This window comes from Aethalodelphis obliquidens, unplaced genomic scaffold, assembly GCF_003676395.1.
Source record: "Aethalodelphis obliquidens isolate GAN/ISIS:26980383/991018 unplaced genomic scaffold, ASM367639v1 scaffold65, whole genome shotgun sequence".
NCBI lineage: Eukaryota > Metazoa > Chordata > Mammalia > Artiodactyla > Delphinidae > Aethalodelphis > Aethalodelphis obliquidens.
In genome coordinates this window covers 9,086,738-9,109,717 of record NW_020838009.1, presented here as the reverse complement: position 1 = coordinate 9,109,717, position 22,980 = coordinate 9,086,738, and the positions used below count along the sequence as shown (strand labels likewise).

The 22,980-nt window shown below is 37.4% G+C and overlaps 1 protein-coding gene across 3 annotated transcripts in view; it reads right to left on the bottom strand.

The window, feature by feature from the left end:
* The window catches only part of SEC11A (SEC11 homolog A, signal peptidase complex subunit), a 51,435-nt gene that overhangs the window by 4,430 nt on the left and 24,025 nt on the right, over positions 1 to 22,980 (bottom strand). The window contains exons 2-5 of one of the 3 annotated variants that reach the window (XM_027089084.1): positions 18,050 to 18,159; positions 13,106 to 13,255; positions 3,251 to 3,370; positions 407 to 2,735 (exon numbers count right to left, since the gene is read on the bottom strand). In XM_027089084.1, coding sequence (XP_026944885.1) covers positions 2,681 to 2,735; positions 3,251 to 3,370; positions 13,106 to 13,255; positions 18,050 to 18,159 — 435 coding nt within the window. In that variant the 3' untranslated portion in view covers positions 407 to 2,680. Of the gene's footprint in view, positions 1 to 406; positions 2,736 to 3,250; positions 3,371 to 13,105; positions 13,256 to 18,049; positions 18,160 to 22,980 lie in introns of those variants that run through there. The other 2 variants (XM_027089082.1, XM_027089085.1) reach the window with 2 other exon arrangements.

Here is a 22,980-nt window from a genome sequence, read left to right as displayed (position 1 = left end):
TGTTTCTATCCCGGAACAGTCTGTTTCAAGCTAAGTAAAAAGTACATTGTAAAAGACTCCTCCAGGATTTCCCCGGTGGTCCAGTGGCTAAGACTCCATGCTCCCAATGCAGAGGGCCTGGGTTCAATCCCTGGTCAGGGAACTGGATGCCACATGCATGCCGCAACTAAGAATTCGAATGCCACAACTGAAGATCCCGCACGTGGCAACAAAGGTCCTGTGCGCCACAACTAAGACCAGATGCAGACAAAAAAAAAATTAAATAAATAAATAAAAGCCTCCTCCATAAAACTGATTTCAGTCAACAGAGAGCTCAATTACTCTGCTCCTTCCTTTATTTTTATTCTTCTTTTCGCTGTCAATATTTCTCTATTCCCTGATCTTCTGCCAGGTTTTCGTCCTCTTCTCCTGTTGCTTTCTACTCGTCTTTGACTAACAGGTTCTCTTGTGTTTTTCAACTACCTGAATTTAGAAAGAATCACCCCTATTCTTACTTGGTTCAGTATTAGTTTCACTTTCTAAAAGTGTTTTATTACATGCTATAACATGAATGAACCTTGAAAACATTACGCTAGGTGAAAGAAGCCGGACATATTGTAAGACCACATATTGTAAGATTCTGTTTATATAAAATGTCCAGAACAGGCAATCCATAGAGACAGGAAGTAGATTAGTGGTTGCCAGGGGCTGCAGGGAGAAGGGGATGCAGAGTGACTGCAAATCAGTACCAAGTTCTCTTTTTGGGGTGAGGAAATGTTCTGGAATTAAACAGTGGTGACGGTTTTACAACTTTGTGAATATAATAAAACTCGCTGTACTGTACACTTTAAAAGGGTAAATTTTATATCCTAATATATGTGAATTATATTTCAATAAAAAATTGTTTAAATTTGTTTTTATTTAGGGCTTTAGGCTTCAGTGTAAAATTTTTTAGTGTGCAGCTGTTTGAAAAAAAAAAATTCCAAGGTTTGGGTACAGTCTGACTCTGAAATATAGTTTAGCATTTTATAAACACAATTTTCACAAAAGGAGATGATGTGCCTCATTATGTGTCAAGGTAAGTGGTGACATAATCAACGGAAAGTGAATTTGTAACAGTTAAGAGTCTGTGCTCCTGCTGTTCATATCCCAGATGTTTATACTTCATGCAAAGTTATTTAATTAAGAGAGTACCAGACTATAACATTTTTAAAATTAATAGCCAGAAAAAGGCCTATAACTTTCAATCCTGGGATTTTAGAAATAACACTGTACATAGTTTGGGACTTTTAAAAAATTCTTTAGAAAAGACAAGTTACTTGAGTAAAAGAAAGCCTGGTTCCTCCACCCTTCCATAGGATGATGCATTTTTTACCCAAACAGGGGGCCAGAATGAGCAGACAGAGCTGCACTAAACACCTAAGAATCAAGATCCAGATAAAGGGACCCTCTGTGAGGAGTACAAATAAAACTGTACAACAAAAATTTGTCCAAAGCCTTAAAATATGCTTATGTTTCACCAGGTCATTCCAAGTATAAGAATTTACTGTGAAGAAATGACTGGGCAGAGGCACTGAGATATATGTAACAGGGATGCTCATCATAACACTGCTCACAATCAAAGGCATCTGACAATAGGAGATTTTGGCTAAATAAAAATATGGTCTTTGCACACAGTAGAGTAGCATACAGATTTGAAAATGATGATATGGAAATAAATCTTTTGATTTATAGATACTAATAACATTGGAGGATAAAAAAGAGGTTATAAGCAGTGTGACGATTCTCTCCCCATACACAAAATGTGTTTATGTATACACACTTATACATTAAGATCTGCATCTTTACACATATCGGCTAAAAGAACACAAACCAAAAAATTAAATATTTATGGAGGAACTGAAAGGAAAGAAGTGACTCTGCTTTTTGATGACTGTTATTTCCTTATGTTTCTACAAGAATCTGTACATTTGCAATTAAAGGAAAAGCAAAAAGACTCTAAGAGGCTGATATTAGCAGCATCTTGGGAACTGAGGGAAATGGGGACTATCACTTCTCAGAAGCACTGATAATCTAATTTGAATTATAAAAGTATGTTTAGCTCCATCATAGGAAATCAAGTTCCCTTGAACTGGAGGTGTACACAAAAAACCAGGTCTGCTGAAGACAAAACACATTGGTGCTTTTTCTGATCCGATCTCTCTGGCCCCAAACTGAACATCTCTTCTGCTGTAACCAAGGCAGCTTTTACTTAATAACTTGAATTTATTTCTTTATGGGAACACAGCTCCTCAGCTCCACTGTTCACTAGTGGAATCACTGAATCCACAGTGTCTGTTCTAGGTTAGAAGGAGCAGGTGTTCTGACAGTGGATAAGAGTGCCATGTAGCATCTAAAGTGAACAAGCAGCTACCCATCTCAGAAGTGTTATACCAGTAATTTTGCTATGATGGTAAAAAGGGTGGGCTCTGGAGTCAGCCAGCCACTTACTATCATCAGTGTGACTTAGATAAACAACCTAACATGTCTGTGTTTCCTCATCTGTAGAATGGAAATATTAGGGTTGTTCTCAGGTTAAAATGAGGTAATACTTGTAAAGAAAGCACTTAGAATGAGTCTCTGGCACAGAGTAAGCCCTAATAAATGTGAGTTATTGTTAATAGTATTAATAACATGAAGGTAGTAATAATCCCATACTTCCTCATACCAGTAACTTACAATTCCTGTCCTTCACTGATCTGTTCTCCTGATAAAATCTGAAATAAACAGGCTTAATATAACTTTTAAATTTCATTTGACCTCAATAATTTCAAAACTAGAAATAAAACAATATGGAATAAATCAACATGATGAAATTAATCTAGATGAACACTTTAAGTTGTTGACTCAGTAAACACTTAAGAAATGTAAGTTTCAAGAAGCAGGATTAATACCGCTCTGGATCCCCAGAGCCTAGCACAGTATTAGACGTCAGAGTACATGGAAGGTGCCCAGTAACATTTCTGAAATGAATTAAACAGACAAATGAATTTTTTAAACTGTCACTCTAATTCATCCTCATCACTAATATTCTGTTCTTTTATAGCACCCCATATTCTCCCTTCTGGAGCAGTAAACCTGAAGTTTCAGATGCAATTTAAGAAGCATACTTTTTCAAAGGACACAAGGTGATTTGGCCGAACCAGGACCAAGCCATTATATTCAATTGTGTATGATCAGACAATATGATCGAGAGAGCCAATGTTTCAGTAAATCTCCCCTCTATACTTACCCCCTCGCTCTCCCCACGACATCTTTTTTCTCTAGCCAATGTTGTCCTTGTTTATAGAGGCCTCGGTCATCAACCGCATTATTATCTCCTTTGGTCAAAAACTTGATATGTCCATTTTGCCTTAAAAGAGTAAGGGAAACCCAAGTCACCAAATACCTTCCTGCCATTTGAAAGTACAAAATTTGTTCATGTTAACTGAAAATTCCTGTGGAACTGTGGCATTTTATCATCATTCCCAATATCAAAATAATTATTTATTTAGCTAAAAGGATGTTCATAGCTATATTATTTACAATAAGAAAAAACTGGAAGCAAACAAAGTCTAACAGGAGTTGAAATCTATGCAAGCATTAAGGCCGGTGATACAGAAGAAAATTTAATGACATCAGAAGATCATACAAATTTTATTAAGTGAAAAAATATTACAAAATAGCATGTACAGTATAATATCATTTTCATATTAAAATAAACACAAACCACCAATATTTTGGAAATACAAAGCGCAAAGGAACACATTAAACTACTTCATTTGGATATAATCTTCCAAACGAAGACTGTGGGAAACTACAGAATGACCCAGTTTCTTCAACCAATAAATTGCAAGGGACAAAGAAAGTTAGAGAAGGAATTTACAGATTTAAATAAAAGACATTATAAAGCCATATCAACCAACTGCAACTGAGGACGTTCTTTGAATCTGGATTCAAACAAATTGTTAAAAAAAGTTAAGACACAATTGGAAATTTGAACAAAGATTGGAAACTTAATGATACAAAGGAATGATTGTTCATGTTTTTAGGTGTAAGAATGTTAATTACAGTTATACTCTTTAAAAGCTCACTGGTTATGTTTTATAGCTATTTATTGAAATATTTACATATATACCACATGATATCTAGGATTTAATTCAAAATAATACAGGCAGGAGAAGGGGAAGAGGTGGCAATGTAGGCAGAATTGGCTATAGATTAATAATTATTGGAACTAGGTGACTGGTACATGGAAGTTCATTATACTGTTTTGTCTACTTCTGTGCATGTTAGAAATTCTCCATATGAAAAAAAAAGTAAAAAAGAAAAATATTAAACAAGGTCTAAAATGATAGACCAAGGTGTAAACAGCAGCTATCTATGGCTTTTTTTTAGCTGGCTTTTAGCTTCTCATTTTTTTTCTCCAACAAACATGCACTACTTTTACAAGCCAGGGTCTATAGAAACATCACCCTACTCGATCAGATAACTATTAATTTAATTCTACTAAAGAACCATGAGGCTTCTAGTAATCTTAAAATTTAACTGAAAGCAAAGTGCATTTTACAGTTGATAAAGACTATCTTAAAAAGTTAACTCAAGGGCTTCCCTGGTGGCGCAGTGGTTGAGAGTCCGCCTGCCGATGCAGGGGACACGGGTTCGTGCCCTGGTCTGGGAAGATCCCACATGCCATGGAGCAGCTGGGCCCGTGAGCCATGGCCGCTGAGCCTGCGCGTCCGGAGCCTGTGCTCCGCAATGGGAGATGCCACAACAGTGAGAGGCCCGTGTACCACCAAAAAAAAAAAAATTAACTCAAGTGAGTTTGGGTTAACAGCTACACTAGAAAGAAGAAAAATAGCTTTAACTCCTACTGACTAATATCCACCTAGATTCTAAGCCAGAAAATGGCTCACTAGACACTAAATCATCTGCAGATAAAACTAAATTGGGAGGTGCTGCAACAACAAAAACAGTTAAGTGCAAACAGTCTCATTAAAAATGAGATTCCAATTAGAAAAAATGCTAATATATACAGAGAAAAATAATCTGTAGCTGACAACTCAGTAAGTGAAAGAATGTCTGAAAAATCCTGGAGGGTAAAAGAGGACAGGTGCCAAGGGGGGGCTAGCTGCAGAGTGAAAGTCAGCAGCAGCAGGAAGAAGAGTCCATTCAACCAGGAAATAACACCAAGAAAAGAGGCAGAAAAGTAAAGTATGAGGAAAGAAAAGCTGGGAAATGGGAAACTCCCTAGGAAAGGAAAGGGATGCTACGAGAGATCTGAGCTATTCCCAAAGACTAATTTGTCAACAAAACAAACAAACAAACACAATTTCCCACCCTCTGGGATGTAATCAGGACCCACTATAGCTGAAAAAGCACAGGTTTCCTTCATCTACTTAATAGTACAAGAGGGCTTCCCTGGTGGCGCAGTAGTTGAGAATCTGCCTGCCAATGCAGGGAACACGGGTTCCAGCCCTGGTCTGGGAAGATCCCACATGTCGCGGAGCAACTAGGCCCGAGAGCCACAACTACTGAGCCTGCGCGTCTGGAGCCTGTGCTCCGCAACAAGAGAAGCCGCGATGGTGAGAGGCCCGTGCACCACGATGAAGAGTGGCCCCCGCTTGCCCCAACTAGAGAAAGCCCTCGCACAGAAATGAAGACCCAACACAGCCAAAAATAATTAATCAATTAATTAATTAATTTTAAAAAATTTTAAAAAAATAGTGCAAGAAATATTCTCTGGTGGCAACCAGCTCCTATTAAGCCTACTATGAAGACCTATTCTAGCACTTCACGACCCACGAGCACCGAATCCTGATTGACAACACATTTATATGGGACTTTTCCCTCGCTAGCATAGGGACCAAATATTTAGTATTATCTATCTCCAAGGAGCTCAAAGCACTTAAAATTCAACCATTACAATACTGTGATGTTAGGAGGGAGGAAATAACTTAGATAAGATAAAGTAAGACCCCAAGAGCCAAATGGGTGCAAAATAATGTATCTATCTGCACAGAAAAAGCAAAGCAAAGGACTAAGTCACCCCAATGGAGAATTCTCCTTCTAAATACTTGATCACATGCCAGTATTCAATATCATCAAATTATAATACTACCTATAGGCTGAACTTACTAAATACATATTAGAGTAGGCTATACAATAAGATAAAGTAGGAGTTTATATGTGGGAAAAATGTAAGTATTACGAATTGCTGACTAACAGGCTAATACGAGGAGGTATCCATGAAAATTAAGTCAACTGATAAACATTTAATAGCTATCTCACCTTTTAAATTAAAAAACAAACTTCACTATCTCTGCTTTCCTAACTCGTCCATTTTGGAAGAAAATGGAAAGCAAAAAATAGGCAAGGGGAGCGAAGGATTCAAAGAAGATGTTTTTTGCTGTTTGCCACAGTACATATAACCTTTCTGCATGCATATCTCATAGCCCTCCTTTTTTTACTTAATTAAAAATACAGTATTAACTATAATCAGTGCAGGAGGTGGTTAAGTCTTTTTTTTTTTTTTAAATAACAATGCCGGGGGTAGGGATAAACTGGGAATTTGGGATTAACAGATACACACTACTACGTATAAAATAGATAAACAAGGACCTACAGTATAGCACAGGGAACTATATTTAATATCTTGTAACACGTTTAGTTTAAAAAAACAAATAAAATAATTTTTAAAAAGATAAAATGATTAAGGGATAACACAATCTCCAAACAAAAACAAAAACTCCAATGCCAACCACTTTCTCACAATTTCCTATTGTCCCCAAATATCGGAAATTACTTAATGTTTCTGTTAAGGGAATTTTTCCTGAGCTCAGTAGTGCACTAGAGAGAAGCCCTTGATAACGTGCACTTTTCCATTGCCTAGTCAGATAGCTCAGGACACAAAATTAGTCTCACGTGGATAACAGGCAGGACTAGATGAACTACACTGGGCACAAAGAACAGATTCAAATTCATGGACCTAGTACCATCGTATTAAGTAGTACTTGGCAAGGTCATCTTTTAGTTCAGGAATTCTTTGCATATGTGGTAATACCAGGTATATTCTACCATATGCTCATGAGATAATCATGTTACAAAATAGTACTGAGGACACAGCTGACTCCAAGTTTCTGGGAAACAACTGAGGCAAACATCTCATTGTTTAGGTTATGTGCTGCTTGGAGGGCAGATATTCTACAGCTGGAGAAGATGGGAAAAAGTCAAGTATGGATTTTTCCAGATAGTTGCAGAAATAAGTTCTGATGTCATATCAGAGCTTTTCCCAGGCAGCTGAAGTCGTGCCCACAAACCTTGCCTGCCACGGTCACGGTGATGGAGAGCCAGTCAACGCAATGCCGTGCAGCTGACAGGGTCCTGGTGCTCCAGCCTGGTGTCACGCCTGAGCCTCTGAGGTGGGAGAACCAAGTTCAGGACATTGGACCACCGGAGACCTCCCAGCCCCACGTAATATCAATCAGCAAGAGCTCTCCCAGAGACCTTCATCTCAACGCTAAAACCCAGCTCCACCCAACGGCCAGCAAACTCCAGTGCTGGACGCCCCATGCCAAACAACTAGCAGGACAGGAACACAGCCCCACCCATTAGCAGAGAGGCTGCCTAAAATCATACTAAGTTCACAGACACCCCAAAACACACCACTGGATGTGGCCCTGTCCACCAGAAAGACAAGATCCAGCCCCACCCACCAAAACACAGGCACCAGTCCCCTCCACCAGGAAGCCTACACAAGCCACTGAACCAACCTTACCCAAACACCAACCTTACCCAGACACCAAAAACAACGGGAACTATGAACCTACAGCCTGCGAAAAGGAGACCCCAAACACAGTAAGTTAAACAAAATGAGAAGACAGAGAAATATGCAGCAGACGAAGGAGCAAGGTAAAAACCCACCAGAACAAACAAATGAAGAGGAAATAGGCAGTCTACCTGATAAAAAATTCAGAGAAATGATAGTAAAGATGATCCAAAATCTTGGAAATAGAATGGAGAAAATATAAGAAACATTTAACAAGGATCTAGAAGAACTAAAGAGCAAACAAACAATGATGAACAACACAATAAATGAAATAAAAAAATTATCTAGAAGGAATCAATAGCAGAATAACTGAGGCAGAAGAACAGACAAGTGACCTGGAAGATAAAATAGTGGAAATAACTACCACAGAGCAGAATAAAGAAAAAAGAATGAAAAGAACTGAGGACAGTCTCAGAGACCTCTGGGACAACATTAGTTGCACCAACATTGGAATTATAGGGGGTCCCAGAAGAAGAAGAGAAAAAAAAGGGTCTGAGAAAATATTTGAAGAGATTATAGTTGAAAACTTCCCTAACATGGGAGAGGAAACAGTAAATCAAGTCCAGGAAGTGCAGAGTCCCATAAATAAAACTCTTACGGGAAAACATACGCAGAACACGCTATGACATAAATCACAGCAAGATCTTTTTTGACTCACCTCCTAAAGTAAGGGAAATAAAAACAAAAATAAACAAATGGGACCTAATGAAACTTAAAAGCTTTTGCACAGCAAAGGAAACCATAAACAAGACGAAAAGACAACCCTAAGAATGGGAGAAAATATTTGCAAACGAAGCAAATGACAAAGAAGTAATCTCCAAAATATACAAGCAGCTCATGCAGCTCAATACCAAAAAAACAAACAGCCCAATCCAAAAATGGGCAGAAGACCTAAAGAGACATTTCTCCAAAGAAGATATACAGACTGCCGACAAACACATGAAAGGATGTTCAACATCACTAATCATTAGAGAAATGCAAATCAAAACTACAATGAGGTATCACCTCACACCGGGTCAGAATGGCCATCATCAAAAAATCTACAAACAATAAATACTGGAGAGGGTGTGGAGAAAAGGGAACCCTCTTGCACTGTTGGTGGGAATGTATATTGATTCAGCCACTATGGAGAATAGTACGGAGGTTCCTTAAAAAACTAAAAATAGAACTACCATATGACCCAGCAATCCCACTACTGGGCATATACCCTGAGAAAACCGTAATTCAAAAAGAAGCATGGACCACATGTTCATTGCAGCATTATTTACAATAGCCAGGACATGGAAGCAACCTAAGTGTCCATCGACAGATTAATGGATAAAGAAGATGTGGCACATATATACAACAGAATATTATTCAGCCATAAAAAGAAACGAAATTGAGTTATTTGTAGTGAGGTAGATGGACCTAGGGTCTGTCATACAGAGTGAAGTAAGTCAGAAAGAAAAACAAATACCGTACGCTAACACATATATATGGAACCAAAAAATAAAAAATAAAATGGTTCTGATGAAGCTAGGGGCAAGACAGGAATAAAGATGCAGACATAGAGAATGGACTTGAGGACACGGGGACGGGGAAGGGTAAGCTGGGATGAAGTGAGAGAGTAGCACTGACATATATACACTACCAAATGTAAAACAGATAGCTAGGGGGAAGCAGCTGCATAGCACAGGGAGATCAGCTCAGTGGTTTGTGACCACCTATAGGGATGGGATAGGGAGGGTAGGAGGGAGGTGCAACAGGGAGGGGATATGGGGATATATGTATACATATAGGTGATTCACTTTGTTATACAGCAAAAACTAACACAACATTGTAAAGCAATTATACTCCAATAAAGATGTTAAAAAAAAAAAAAAGGTAGTTATTGAGCAGATCCCAGTGTTGCACAGGGAGGAAAACGTATGTTTATAAGACAAAAAGAAAATGACCCCCAACTTAACATTTTGTCTCTGGATGCTAGGATTACAGGCAATTTTGTATTTTCCAATTTCACACAGCATCATGTGTTAAGAATAATAATGTAATAAGAATGTTCATAAGATGGAGATTCAATACATGAAAAAAAAGTTTTATGTTATATTTCCAAATTTACATAAGAAGCAGATGGAACTTTTAATCTGAGGGCCCAGGGTTCAAGTCCCTGTCCAGGTTCCAAAAAAAAAAAAATTAAATAAATAAGTAAAATTTATTAGAAAAAAGAGTAGGGCTTCCCTGGTGGCACAGTGGTTGAGAATTTGCCTGCCAATGCAGGGGACACAGGTTTGAGCCCTGGTCTGGGAAGATCCCACATGCCACAGAGCAACTAGGCCCATGAGCCACAACTACTGAGCCTGCGTGTCTGGAGCTTGTGCTCCACAACAAGAGAGGCCACGATAGTGAGAGGCCCGCGCACCGCGATGAAGAGTGGCCCCCGCTCGCTGCAACTAGAGAAAGCCCTCACACAGAAATGAAGATCCAACACAGCCAAAAATAAATAAATAAACAAATTTATATTAAAAAAAAGTAGATGGAGAAGGAGGAATGAGACAAGAGAGAGGTTAGCTGAACAATTCCTACCTCTATTCTTTTTTTTTTTCCTACCTCTATTCTTAAAGCTCAGGATTTCATTTCTTAAAACAAGGTTCAGATGACAGAAACGTGTTAACAGTGCAAAAACCAGCTTGAAAACGTTCAGGACACATTTACTACAAAAACTTAATCCAGGGCTTCCCTGGTGGTGCAGCAGTTGACAGTCTGCCTGCCGATGCAGGGGACACGGGTTCGTGCCCCGGTCCGGGAAGATCCCACATGCCGCGGAGCGGCTGGGCCCGTGAGCCATGGCCGCTGAGCCTGCGCATCTGGAGCCTGTGCTCCGCAATGGGAGAGGCCACAACAGTGAGACGCCCGCATACCGCAAAAAAAAAAAAAAAACTTAATCCATTTTGGTTGTCATTTGGTCCCATAGTTAAGAACAATGTTAATACTATTAAATCAAATGATTATTACAACCAGGTATTTTAGTCTTTCCCCCACCCCAAAAAAGGAAATTTGAAACTTCAGAAGATTAATAGGATCTGTTATTTAAACAGGCCTGCTAATTGAAGGCATCTCAAATGTTTAAAGTAAATGACCAATAACGTCAGATTACAAACACCATACAGTTTAAAATGTTCACAATTCTGTTAAATTTAAGGAATCTGTAATTGATATATCTGTCAGTGAACCTGTCCTGAAATAAGATAACTGTTTTAAAATAAAAAACCTGGGACTTCCCTGGTGGCACAGTGGTTAAGAATCCACCTGCCAATGTAGGGGACACGGGTTTGAGCCCTGGTCTGGGAAGATTCCACATGCCACGGAGCAACTAAGCCCGTTCACCACAACTACTGAGCCTGCGCTCTAGAGCCCACAAGCCACAACTACTGAGCTCACCTGCCACAACTACTGAAGCCCGTGCGCCTAGAGCTGGTGCTCCACAACAAGAGAAGCCACCGCAACGAGAAGCACGTGCACCACAACGAAGAGTAGCTCCCGATCGCTGCAACTAGAGAAAGCCCATGCGCAGCAACGAAGACCCAACGCAGCCAAAAATAAAAATAAATAAATAAATAAAAACCCATTCTAAAATAAATAAATAAATAACTCAATGTCAAAAGATCACACATAAAAATGGACAACTTCTGCTCTACCCAAAGCAGGGCGTGATTTTCTTCTGATAAATTCAGGGGAAAGTTGGTTTTGATTTGTTCACAACAGGTAGTGCTGAGAACAAACAACACAAATACACTTTGAGAATGTGGAAAACACTACCTGTACTGAATAAACCTTCACAATAAATAAAAGTAAAATTAAAGAAAACTAAGTTATTCCTTCCTAGTCACTAATAGAATGCAATATAAAAATTATAATCTTCCAATATACTGAAGTATGGGAAAAAAAGAGCAGTAGGTCTTTATTTATTTTATTGATTGATTGATTGATTTTTTTTGCAGTACGCGGGCCTCTCACTGCTGTGGCCTCTCCCATTGCGGAGCACAGGCTCCAGACATGCAGGCTCAGTGGCCATGGCTCACGGGCCCAGCCGCTCCACAGCACGTGGGATCTTCCCGGACCAGGGCACGAACCCACGTCCCCTGCATCGGCAGGCAGACTCTCAACCACTGCACCACCAGGGAAGCCCAAGATCTTTATTTTATCAGTGAAGAAAGAACTCTTCTAAGCTAGAATGTTTACAGGGATTTTTCAAAAAAACAGTTGTCAATTCCCTCTTCTGGAAGTGGAGACTGTAAACCACTTGAGAGGGTGGTAAACATGAGGTAGTATCTATTTAGGGCTTCCTCATACTCAAGAACCTACATTACTCCCACTGTTTTACTTCCCTCTGTATGTCCTCCAGGACACTCCCTTTTCCTTCATTTCTTTCTTTCCTTCCTTCTGAAAGTTTTCCTTAACTAGAAATATTACAGACTTGGAATGGAGGGGGTGAGGAATATGTAGCTGCACAGGGAAGCATAGGCTTAGAGCCCAGAGATCTTTTTTTTTTCTGCATACTTTATTATTTTTTATTGAGGTATAGTTGATTTACAATATTATATTAGTTTTCAGGTATACAACAGAGGGATCCAAAATTTTTACAGATTATACTCCATTTGAAGTTATCTTAAAATATTGAACCCAGAGATCTTATAGTTCATCTTCCTGAACCTCTTTCTACTACAGACAGGGAAACTGAGACCCAGAGAGGTGACATTTTTTGCTCATTGTTATGTCCCTCCTCCACACCAGGGGATTCTCAAGGTTTTACATATATCCTTTTCAATTCTAAAACACAAGAGTCTATATTTACAAGAATAACTTAGATTTCAGAAATTTTCTTTGGAATTTGAAAAAGTTGACAAACTTATTCTTATTTAAAATATCTGTGAGATTGCCTTAAAGATTTGTTTTTGAAAGGCTAGGGCTACCTCGTCCATTATATCAGAAGATTCTATTTGGGATCAACCTTTGTGTCATGTTTTTTCTGGGGCTATATACAAACAGGGTTACTGATCTGGTTGGGAAGTGGAAGGGAACCAAGAAAACCCTCCAGAAAAGCCTTCAGGGAAAAATGAATTACTAAATAAGCATTTAGTCTTCCAAATGTTCACCAAACCTTCAGACATTCATAAAAATGGACTGGAAGAAGGACCTAGGAGTTCCCCACCCTTTCTTAATCTTTAGGCTATCAAAATTAAATGCTGCAAACACTAAAACATAAAAATGTTTTAAAATAGAGAAGATATAGTTTGCACATACTTTTCATGAATCTTCAAGACTCGGTGAACTATAGGAATCTCTCTTCCTTCTATCCTAAAAACAACAATTTCTCCCACTCGTATGGGATCTTCAACTCGATTTGTTAGAAAGAGAAGATCTCCTCTATGAAATGCAGGTTCCATGCTGCCACTGGGAGGGAAAGAAGAATATAATAGCAAAAGAAAGCCTGAGATTAAATTTACTTTCAAAGTTAGATATGCAACAAACAATTAGAAGTATCACCTTTGGAATATACTTAATATCTTAACAAATATATCAACATAAAATGTGTATTGTCCTCCAAATATGGTTTCCTCAGACTAGTTATACTACAGGTTTCCTTTAGTTAATAGCCTTCATAACTAGTTCCATTTCAACCATTACTATTCAAAGGAGCTTAAATTTTGAAAAGGGCAATGTTACTAATTCTTTAACGTTTTAAAACTTCAAGTGACAAACAATATATAAAAGAGTGAACTTTATAATCACTGTCCTTATTCTCACTTCATCTGAAAACGCTAAAGATATTCAGATGAGAACTGGATCATCTTTTCCTGACATTTATAAAGATACAGACCAAGATGACCTTATGGTTTCAACCCAACAAGAAGGAAAACAGCTCATCAAGTCAAAGAACAGTCAGCGACAGAGATAATGCTTGCGCTATCAATTTATTTATTTAAAAAAGAGAAACAAGAAACAAAACCAAGGACAAGACCAGAGATTTTTGCCTAAGAATTTCAGAAACAAGCAAAGAATTCAATTCCATGGTAATTACTGATGACAAACTTCTAGAGTGTCTTCTTACCTTTCACCTGTTCTACCTTATACCAAGTTCTTCAAAGGTCCTAAGATATTTGCACTAATTAATGAAACTTTTCTTTCTATAAAGAAGTAGCCCATCATTATTGTTTTCAGAAACTCAAGCTCCAGTTTTCATTAACAATAAATTTAGTAAGAAAAAACAGAAGACAAGGAAAAAAATTCAATACAGCAAAAATGACAAAGTCCAAACACTTCTGTTTGAAGACTCTGGTCCCTCTACATACATAAGGGAATATGGCAGTGGTTCCCAAACTTTGGTGCACACAAGAATCACCTGAGAAACTTAAAAGTCCCCACGCTCAGGTCATATCTCAAACCACTTAAATCAGAATGTCTGTGGATGAGAGAAGCAGGCATCAGTATTCTGTAAAGATCCCAAGTGATTCTAATATGAGCAAAATTCGGGAACCACTAGAAATATGAATTTTCAGTACACGTTTATTCTTAAAAGTTTTGTTTAGGTTCCTCTTGGGGCAATGAGTTCCCTTTCTCAGAAGGTGTTCAGACAAAAGATAGAACATGTGTTTGGTGAAAATATTACAGAAGGTATTCTAGACATGAAATTTTCAAGTTTTTATTTTGGCTCTTTTTTAAAATCAGTGACATCCTTTGTTCAAATAAAACCTTGCTTGAAAATGATATAAATGAAATAGATAAAAGCTGAGTTGTTCTGGGTGAATGACTCATCTTTATCGAGCACTTATTATATGCAGAGTGCCAATTTTAAGAGTTCTTTTTTTTTAAAACTATCTTCAGAACAACTCTATGATGTAGGTACTATTATTATCCCAACTTTATAGATAAGGAGACTGAGGCTTAGAATGGCCTAGAGTTGTAAATTAAAAAAATGATAAAGGTGAGATTTGAACCAAGGAGGTTCACTCTCACTGTGCTAAACTGCTTCTGAGATACTCTAGAATTTTAGCAGAGAGTATCATTATCATATTTGCATTTAAGAAACATCACTTCAGAAACTACAGAGTACATAGAAGACATTCAAATATTTATTGAATTGATGAGTAAACTGAAAAAGATGAGACGGTAAATTGGGAGACCAGTTGTCCAGGCTATTACTTACAAGTGAATACTTGGTAATTATTAAAAGTGTTATTAAAAACATGGACACTGGAGAATGATAAGGGGAAAAGATTGAGAAAAGGATACACATACAGAATTACCTCAATTATGTAAGAAATAATATACATGAAAAAAGAGACTAAAATGGTAATAGTGATTATATCCCAGAACTATGGGTGACTTAGTTTCATCTAGATTTTTTCTGTGATTTCAACATTTCATATAATGAAAGTATATTAACTTTTTTCTGATTATAAAAGCATTTTTTTAAAGGTTGTTACAACAGCCCAGGCAGGAAATGAGGGCTTGAAATAGAATAACAGCAGGGAGGACAGCTAAAAAAGGGTAGAATAGAGAGAGGGATAATAACAAATTCGATGGCCAACTGGCTATGACAGAAGAGGGGATCAAGAATGACTCCTAGGTTTTTAACACTGGCAACTGAGCAGATGGCTGTGATAGTCACAGAAATAGGAGGAAGAAGAACAGGTTTTTGGGAAAAGGAGATGAATTTTACTTTTATTAGGTGGAGTTTCAAATGCCTGGTCAACATCCAGATAGAGATGTTAGTGTAGGATGAAAACAAGAGTGTAGATTCAGGGAATAAAGTTGGATTAGAAAAAAAAAAAAGATTTAAAAATTCAGATACAGGATTTCCCTGGTGGCACAGTGGTTGAGAGTCCGCCTGCCGATGCAGGGGACACGGGTTCGTGCCCTGGTCTGGGAAGATCCCACATGCCGCGGAGCGGCTAGGCCCGTGAGCCATGGCCGCTGAGCCTGTGCCTCCGGAGCCTGTGCTCCGCAACAGGAGAGGCCACAACAGTGAGATGCCCATGTACCGCAAAAAAAAAAATAATAATAATAATTCAGATACAGATGGCAATTAAAAACAGATAAAAGCATGTGGTAAGAGGATCATTAAAGAAATAACCAGGGGAAACTTTTAAAAAATTAAATAAATTATTTATAAACATCTTACTGTTATCTGATTAAACTATACTTTCAAATTTAATACATCAATCATGATCAATTTTATAAGAAGTTATATATAAATAATTTATATATAAATTAAACTGGGGAATTCCCTGGCGGTCCACCAATTAGGACTCCGCACTTCAACTGCAGAGGGCCCGGGTTCGATCCCTGGTGGGGGAACTAAAATCCCGCAAGCTGCGCGGCTTGGCCATAAATAAATAAAAATAAAAATAAATTAAACTGACTTCAGCTTCACAAAGGGGGAAAAAAATCAGTTTTCAATGTTCCCTGAAACTTCAGTTAATAAAATAAATAATAAGAAAGTATTTTTGTCTTTATCCCCAGTGGTTTCACGAAAGTCCTAAAAGTGGATTCTCAGTTGGCCTGAGTCCTCTGAGGCACATTTGGTTCCAGGTAAAAATTATATTCCTTGAAGTTTTATGAAATCACATAAATAACACCCAATCACATAAATTACCTTTCTCTAATGACTACTCCCTCCAGTCTTGACCAGATTCTCTTCTAATATGACCTGTCTCTTTTCATTTTTTTTCTTTATTCCAAACCAGCAATCAGAAAAGTTTAGTATACAAATAACCTAGCTACCAAATAACTTATCCAAACACTCCTTTTAAGCCCCAACTGATATTTTCAGGACCACCAAAATGTTCCACAGGTGCTTAGTCTAATCTCCTCTTCACTCCATCATTCCCAGTTTAAAGGTCATTAGATTGTACTTAAACATCTCCACTGAACAGAACTCACTCTGAAATAATTCCAGAAGAATCTTCAAAAGAAGCCTCCCTGGGCCTTCGCTCTACAGCTTTTCCCCACAGTGCCAATTAGTGTGGCTTCTCCTTCTGTTAGTGTTTGAACACTTCACAAATTGAAGCTCTCCACTGAGTTCAAGACTGGGAACTTAGGGCCACATAATTTTAAAACTGGAAAAGTCTTCTGACATCATCTAGGTCTAGTCTTCATTTTACAGATGAGGAAACTACGGTTCAGTCTATAAATGACTTGCCCAAGGCTGTAGTTAGACAATGAAAAAGCTAGAGACCCAAGTCTCTATACCCCTAGAATAGTACATTAAATGTTTTCCCAGGTAATAAACTCCAGACATTTCATTGTATCTCTAAAATCACAGTTGCATTTGATTACTAATAAATTCAGACCGAGGGTATGGGTATGAGTAAGGGAGGAGTAAGATACTGGGCACCCAGTGCTTTCAACCACTTGTTGCTGGAAGCATATCCTAGTATGAAAATGAAAGAGTCAAGTTCATCTTGTTAAGAATAATGTACTATTATCTAGACTTTAGGTAATGTTAATGATTCAATTTATTTTATAGTTATACTCCATTATCTCCAGAAAAGACTTGAGATAGCTTACATAATTAAGCCCCAAATAAGACAGAACTACAATGATTCAATTAAATCACCAAGTGGTAATTCTCCAAAAATGAATTGCTAAATTAGGTTTTTAAATCCCTAAGAGTATGAGTACAAGGATAGGGAAGGAAGACAGTGGAGAAAAAAAAGTCAGTACTATTTGTCACTTTAAGAGATGGCATTAATATACTCAGAATTCCTTAAGTCTATTTAGAAGTGATATTTAAAGGTCAGCAGGAAACATGGAAATAATTAGTGATGCTTCTATACTGACACTGAAAACATGCTGTAGAAAAATTCTTAATTTGTAAAGATGATATATAATCTTGTAAATCTTGTAAATTAAATTTCCTGATATTCCAAAGTAAAGAATGTAAGAAGACAGAAGGATTTCAGGAAAATAAAGTATACCGAAATACTTTCTTAACAGATGTGCCAAAAATAAAGCTCACATAAACATTTCATAGAAAAGTCATGAGCCCTTTGGGATCTGAATGGAAAGTGCCTAACAAGGTTTAGAATTTCTCACAAGTGAGAAAGAGTAACAAATTTTCTTCCAGGCCGTCTTCTGGGAAAGAGTAGTGTCTAAAGGAATGATACATCAGTTATTAAACATTTCAATTTTTCTCCCAAGTAATGCCATGCAATTCCATGCCTTGAAAAGAAAAACTGTTACCTGAGCACCACTACAATTGGACTTTCACTTCCAGTTATGACCATTAACCCCTTCCAGATCATTAGTGCCGAGGAGACAATCATTCCAAAATTTAGGACTTGATAATAGAGCTGTAAGAACAAGAGAAGATATCAGATCCATAATTATCCTCGCCTAGGAAAGCACTGAGTAGTATCAATTTTAAAGTTTTAAGTAGTACTATTAGGGCACCTGAAGTTCTAAGAAACTCTTTAAAATACTGTAATGATTACACCATCAGCATCCCAGAACATCCCCACCCACTCACCCAAAGAACCCTGCTGTTTTGTTTGTTAAAATACATTACATTTATATAACGTTTTTTCAGAACTTTTCACATAAATTATTTTACTTGGGCTTCACGACCATTCAGCTTAAATTCAATCACATACATGACACATACCAGCCAACAGCAACATACCTCTGCTTCTAAACTCTAATACTTACTTTTCTACAATACTTATCCCTTGATAATTATGGGCTATTCAATGACATTTAACTTGACCCCTCATTTTACAGCTGAGGAAACTTAGTCTCAGAAAGGAAATGACTTATCAAAGTTATACAGCTTGTCAGTCACATAGTTAGGACTTGAAGGCCACAGTTAGGACTTGAAGGCCAGCCTTATGCCCTACAAAATTTACACTGCTCAACAAATTGTAAAATTCTATGACTTAAATAAGCAAAGGTATTTCAAGTGAGGGAAACATATGAGCTAACTGTGTTGGACTAATGCTGGATAATGAATAAAAGTAGAGAGGATGACTGGACACCATGGCAGATAGTTCAGGAGAGGAAAAGATGGTGCTGGAGAGCAGTGACAGAAATCTGAAAAAGCATATTAAGCTCAGATTATGAAGACCCCTGAATGTATGAACGAAAATGTGAACTTATAAAGACAGTCATAAAATACTTTAAAGTGAAAAAGCAGAAGTTTCAAAAATATGTCCAATGTTAAGTTCACTTTCGTTATTTTAAAAAATATATGTGCTGGGACTTCCCTGGCAGTCCAGTGATTAAGACTTCATGCTTCCACTGCAGGAGGCGCAGGTCACGGGTTCGATCCCTGGTAGGGGACTAAGATCCTGCATGCCGCGTGGTGCGGCAAAAAAAAATTATTTACATACATATATATATGTATATATATATATATATATATGCACACACACATATATATATGAGTATATGGGCATTCTACAAGACAACTGTTACAGTCTTCAAAAATTCAATGTCATGAAAATAAAGGTGGGGTACTGGACTAAAGAGACGTAATAACCAAATGTAACGCATAAACTCTGGTTAGATCTTGGTTCAAAAGAACAAAATGCATATAAGAAAAAACCCTAACTATAAAAGACATTTTGGGGTCAATTGGGGAAACTCAAATTATGACTTAAATGATACTAGGAAATTAGTGTTAATTTTCTTACATATGATAATGTGGTATGTAGGACACTGTCACTCGTAAGAGATGCATGCTTAGCAGTAATTAGCTAGTAGTAGTAGTTAAGGGTGAACTATCATATCTGCAATTTGTTTCAAAGGATTCAGAAAAAATTATATATATATATATACATATATATATACATACACACATACACATAAGTACATACAAAGCAAATATGGAAAAATGTTAAAAACTGTTAAACCTGTGATAGCTTACAGGTGTTTGCTGTACTATTCTTTCAAACTTTCTTTTTTTTTTTAGCTTTATTGAGGTATAACTGACAAAATTGTTAAGATAGTCAATATTCATAGTACAATGTGATGATTTGATATACCTTGTGAAAGAATTCCCCCAAGTTAATTAACACATTCATCACCTCACGTATTTACCTTTTTTGTTCCTTGGGGGTGTGGGTGATACCTTTCAATTTTTCTTATTTTTTAAAGTATAGACAAAACTGGAAGAAAATAAACTGGTTACACCTGGGGTTACAATACCAGGCAATTTTGTTTCATTTGTTTATCCACATTTTCTTTTCTCCTTTTAAAATTAATTTTTATTTTTATCAAAAGATTACATAGAGTCAAGAGATACATATTTTTTAAAAAAAACCCTGCATATCCTGGCCATGGCAAGCCACCCCCAGCAATCCTTTTCACCTCTTTTAGCTATTTTACCCTCATGCTTCTAAAAATTAATTGCTTCTCTTTTCATAAATTTGGAACATCATCTATAAACTATTTATTACGATGAGGATTTTAGCTCTCATACCACTTTCTACTTTTTCCCCTGCAATTAACCTGTTTTTCCTGCATACTCTAAAAAAAGTTTCAGGTTGCATATTATTATAAACATATAGTTAATCTCTGGATGCACACACAAGAAACTGGGGACAATGGCTGCCTTTGGAAAGAGGAACTGGAACTCAAGGTGGAAGGAAAATTCTTTCCAATATACATGTGCACGTTTTTTAAGTTCTTACTAAATGCAAGTATCACCTATTCAAAAATAAGTTGTTTAGGTTTTTTTTTCTTAAGTCCATGCTAATGGCCAGAACATACTTCCAACGAAGTATGACATATTCTATCAACATAACATCATGCACAAAGGAAGAAAGAAAATATGGACGTTTTCTTGCGGACACTTAGAAATACCTGCTGTTCTTTGAGTAATATAGTAATATGACTATACAGGTGTGATTTGAAACCTAGTTTGACACTCCCATTTATGGTGAGAAAACTGAGGCACAGAGAAGCTAAGCGATGCACTCATGGCTGCACAGCTCTTGGCAGGCAGAGTAGCAACTAAAACTTAGGTCTCCTAAATTCCATCTCAAGACGGTAGCTTTTTTGTTTTTTTAATAGATCTTTATTGGAGTATAATTGCTTCACAATACTGTTAGTTTCTGTTGCACAACAAAGCAAATCAGCCATATGCATACACATGTCTCCACATCCCCTCCCTCTTGAGCCTCCCTCTCATCCTCCCTATCCCACCCCTCTAGGTCACCACAAAGCAGCAAGCCGATTTCCCTCTGCTATGCTGCTGCTTCCCACCAGAAAACTACTTTACATTCCGTAGTGTATATATGTCGATGCTACTCTCACTTCGCGTCAGCTTTGCCCTCTCACCCCATGTCCTCCAGTCCATTTTCTATGTCTACCTCTTTATTCCTGCCCTGCAACTAGGTTCATCACTACCTTTTTTTTTTTTGATTCCATATATATTTGTTAGCATATGGTATCTCTTTTCTCTTTCTGACTTACTTCACTCTGTATGACAGACTCTAGGTCCATCCACCTAACTACAAATGACTCAGTAACTTTTTATGGCTGAGTAATATTCCACTGCATATATGTACAACATCTTTATCCATTCATCTGTCAATGGACATTTATGTTGCTTCCATGTCCTGGCTATTGTTAACACTGCTGCAATGAACACTGTGGTACATATCTTCTTCTGAATTATGGTTTTCTCAGGGTATATGCCCAGTAGTGGGATTGCGGGGTCATATGGTAGTTCTACTTTTAGTTTTTTAAGGAAACTCCATACTGTTTTTCATAGTGGTTGTATCAATTTACATCCCCACCAACAGTGCAAGAGGGTTCCCTTTTCACCACACCCTTTCCATCATTTATTGTTTCTAGATTTTTTGATAATGGCCATTCTGGCCGGTGTGAGGTGATACCTCATTGTAGTTTTGATTTGCATTTCTCTAATAATTAGTGATGCTGAGCATCTTTCATATGCCTCTTGGTCATCTGTATGTCTTCCTTGGTGAACTGTCTATTGAGGTCTTCCGCCCATTCTTTAACTGGATTGTTTTTTTTGATATTGTGTTCCATGAGCTGTTTGTGTATTTTTGAGATTAATCCTTTGTCTGTTGTTTCATTTGCAAGTATTTTCTCCCATTCTGAGGGTTCTCTTTTTTGTCTTGTGTATGGTTTCCTTTGCTGTGCAAAAGCTTATAAGTTTAATTAAGTCCCATTTGTTTATTTGTTTTTATTTCCGTTACTCTAGGAGGTGGGTCAAAAAAGATCTTGCTGTGGTTTATGTCAAAGAGTGTTTTTCCTATGTTTTCCTCTAAGAGTTGTATAGTGCCTGGTCTTACATTTAAGTCCTTAATCCATTTGGAGTTTAATTTTGTGTATGGTGTTAGGGAGTGTTCTCATTTCATTCTTTTACATGCAGCTGTCCAGATTTCCCAGCACCACTTATCGAAGAGGCTATCTTTTCTCCACTGTATGTTTTTGCCTCTTTTGTCGTAAATTAGGTGCCCATATGTGCACAGGTTTATCTGGGCATTCTATCTTGTACCACTGATCTATATTTGTTTTTGTGCCAGTACCATACTGCCTTGATTACTGTAGCTTTGTGGTATAGTTTGAAGTCGGGCAGCCTGATTCCTCCCCCTGCAATTTCCTTTCTCAAGAATGCTTTGGCTATTCAGGGTCTTTTGTATTTCCATACGAATTGTAAAATTTTTTGTTCTAATTCTGTGAAGAATGCCATTGGTAGTTTGATAGGGATTGCACTGAATCTGTAGATTGCCTTGGATAGTATAGTCATTTTCACAATATTGATTCTTCCAATCCAAGAACATGGTCTATTTCTCCATCTGTTTATGTCATCTTTGATTTCTTTCATCAGTGTCTTATAGTTTTCTGAGTACAAGTCTTTCACCTCCTTAGGCAGGTTTATTCCCTAGGTATTTTATTCTTTTTCTTGCAATGGTAAATGGGAGTGTGTCCTTAATTTCTCTGATTTTTCATTGTTGGTATATAAGAATGCCAGAGATTTCTGTGCATTAATTTTGTATCCTGCGACCTTACCAAATTCACTGATTAGCTCTAGGAGTTTTCTGGTGGCATCTTTAGGATTTTCTATGTATAGTATCATGTCATCAGCAAACAGAGGCAGTTTTACTTATTTTCCAGTTTGTATTCCTTTTATTTCTTTTTCT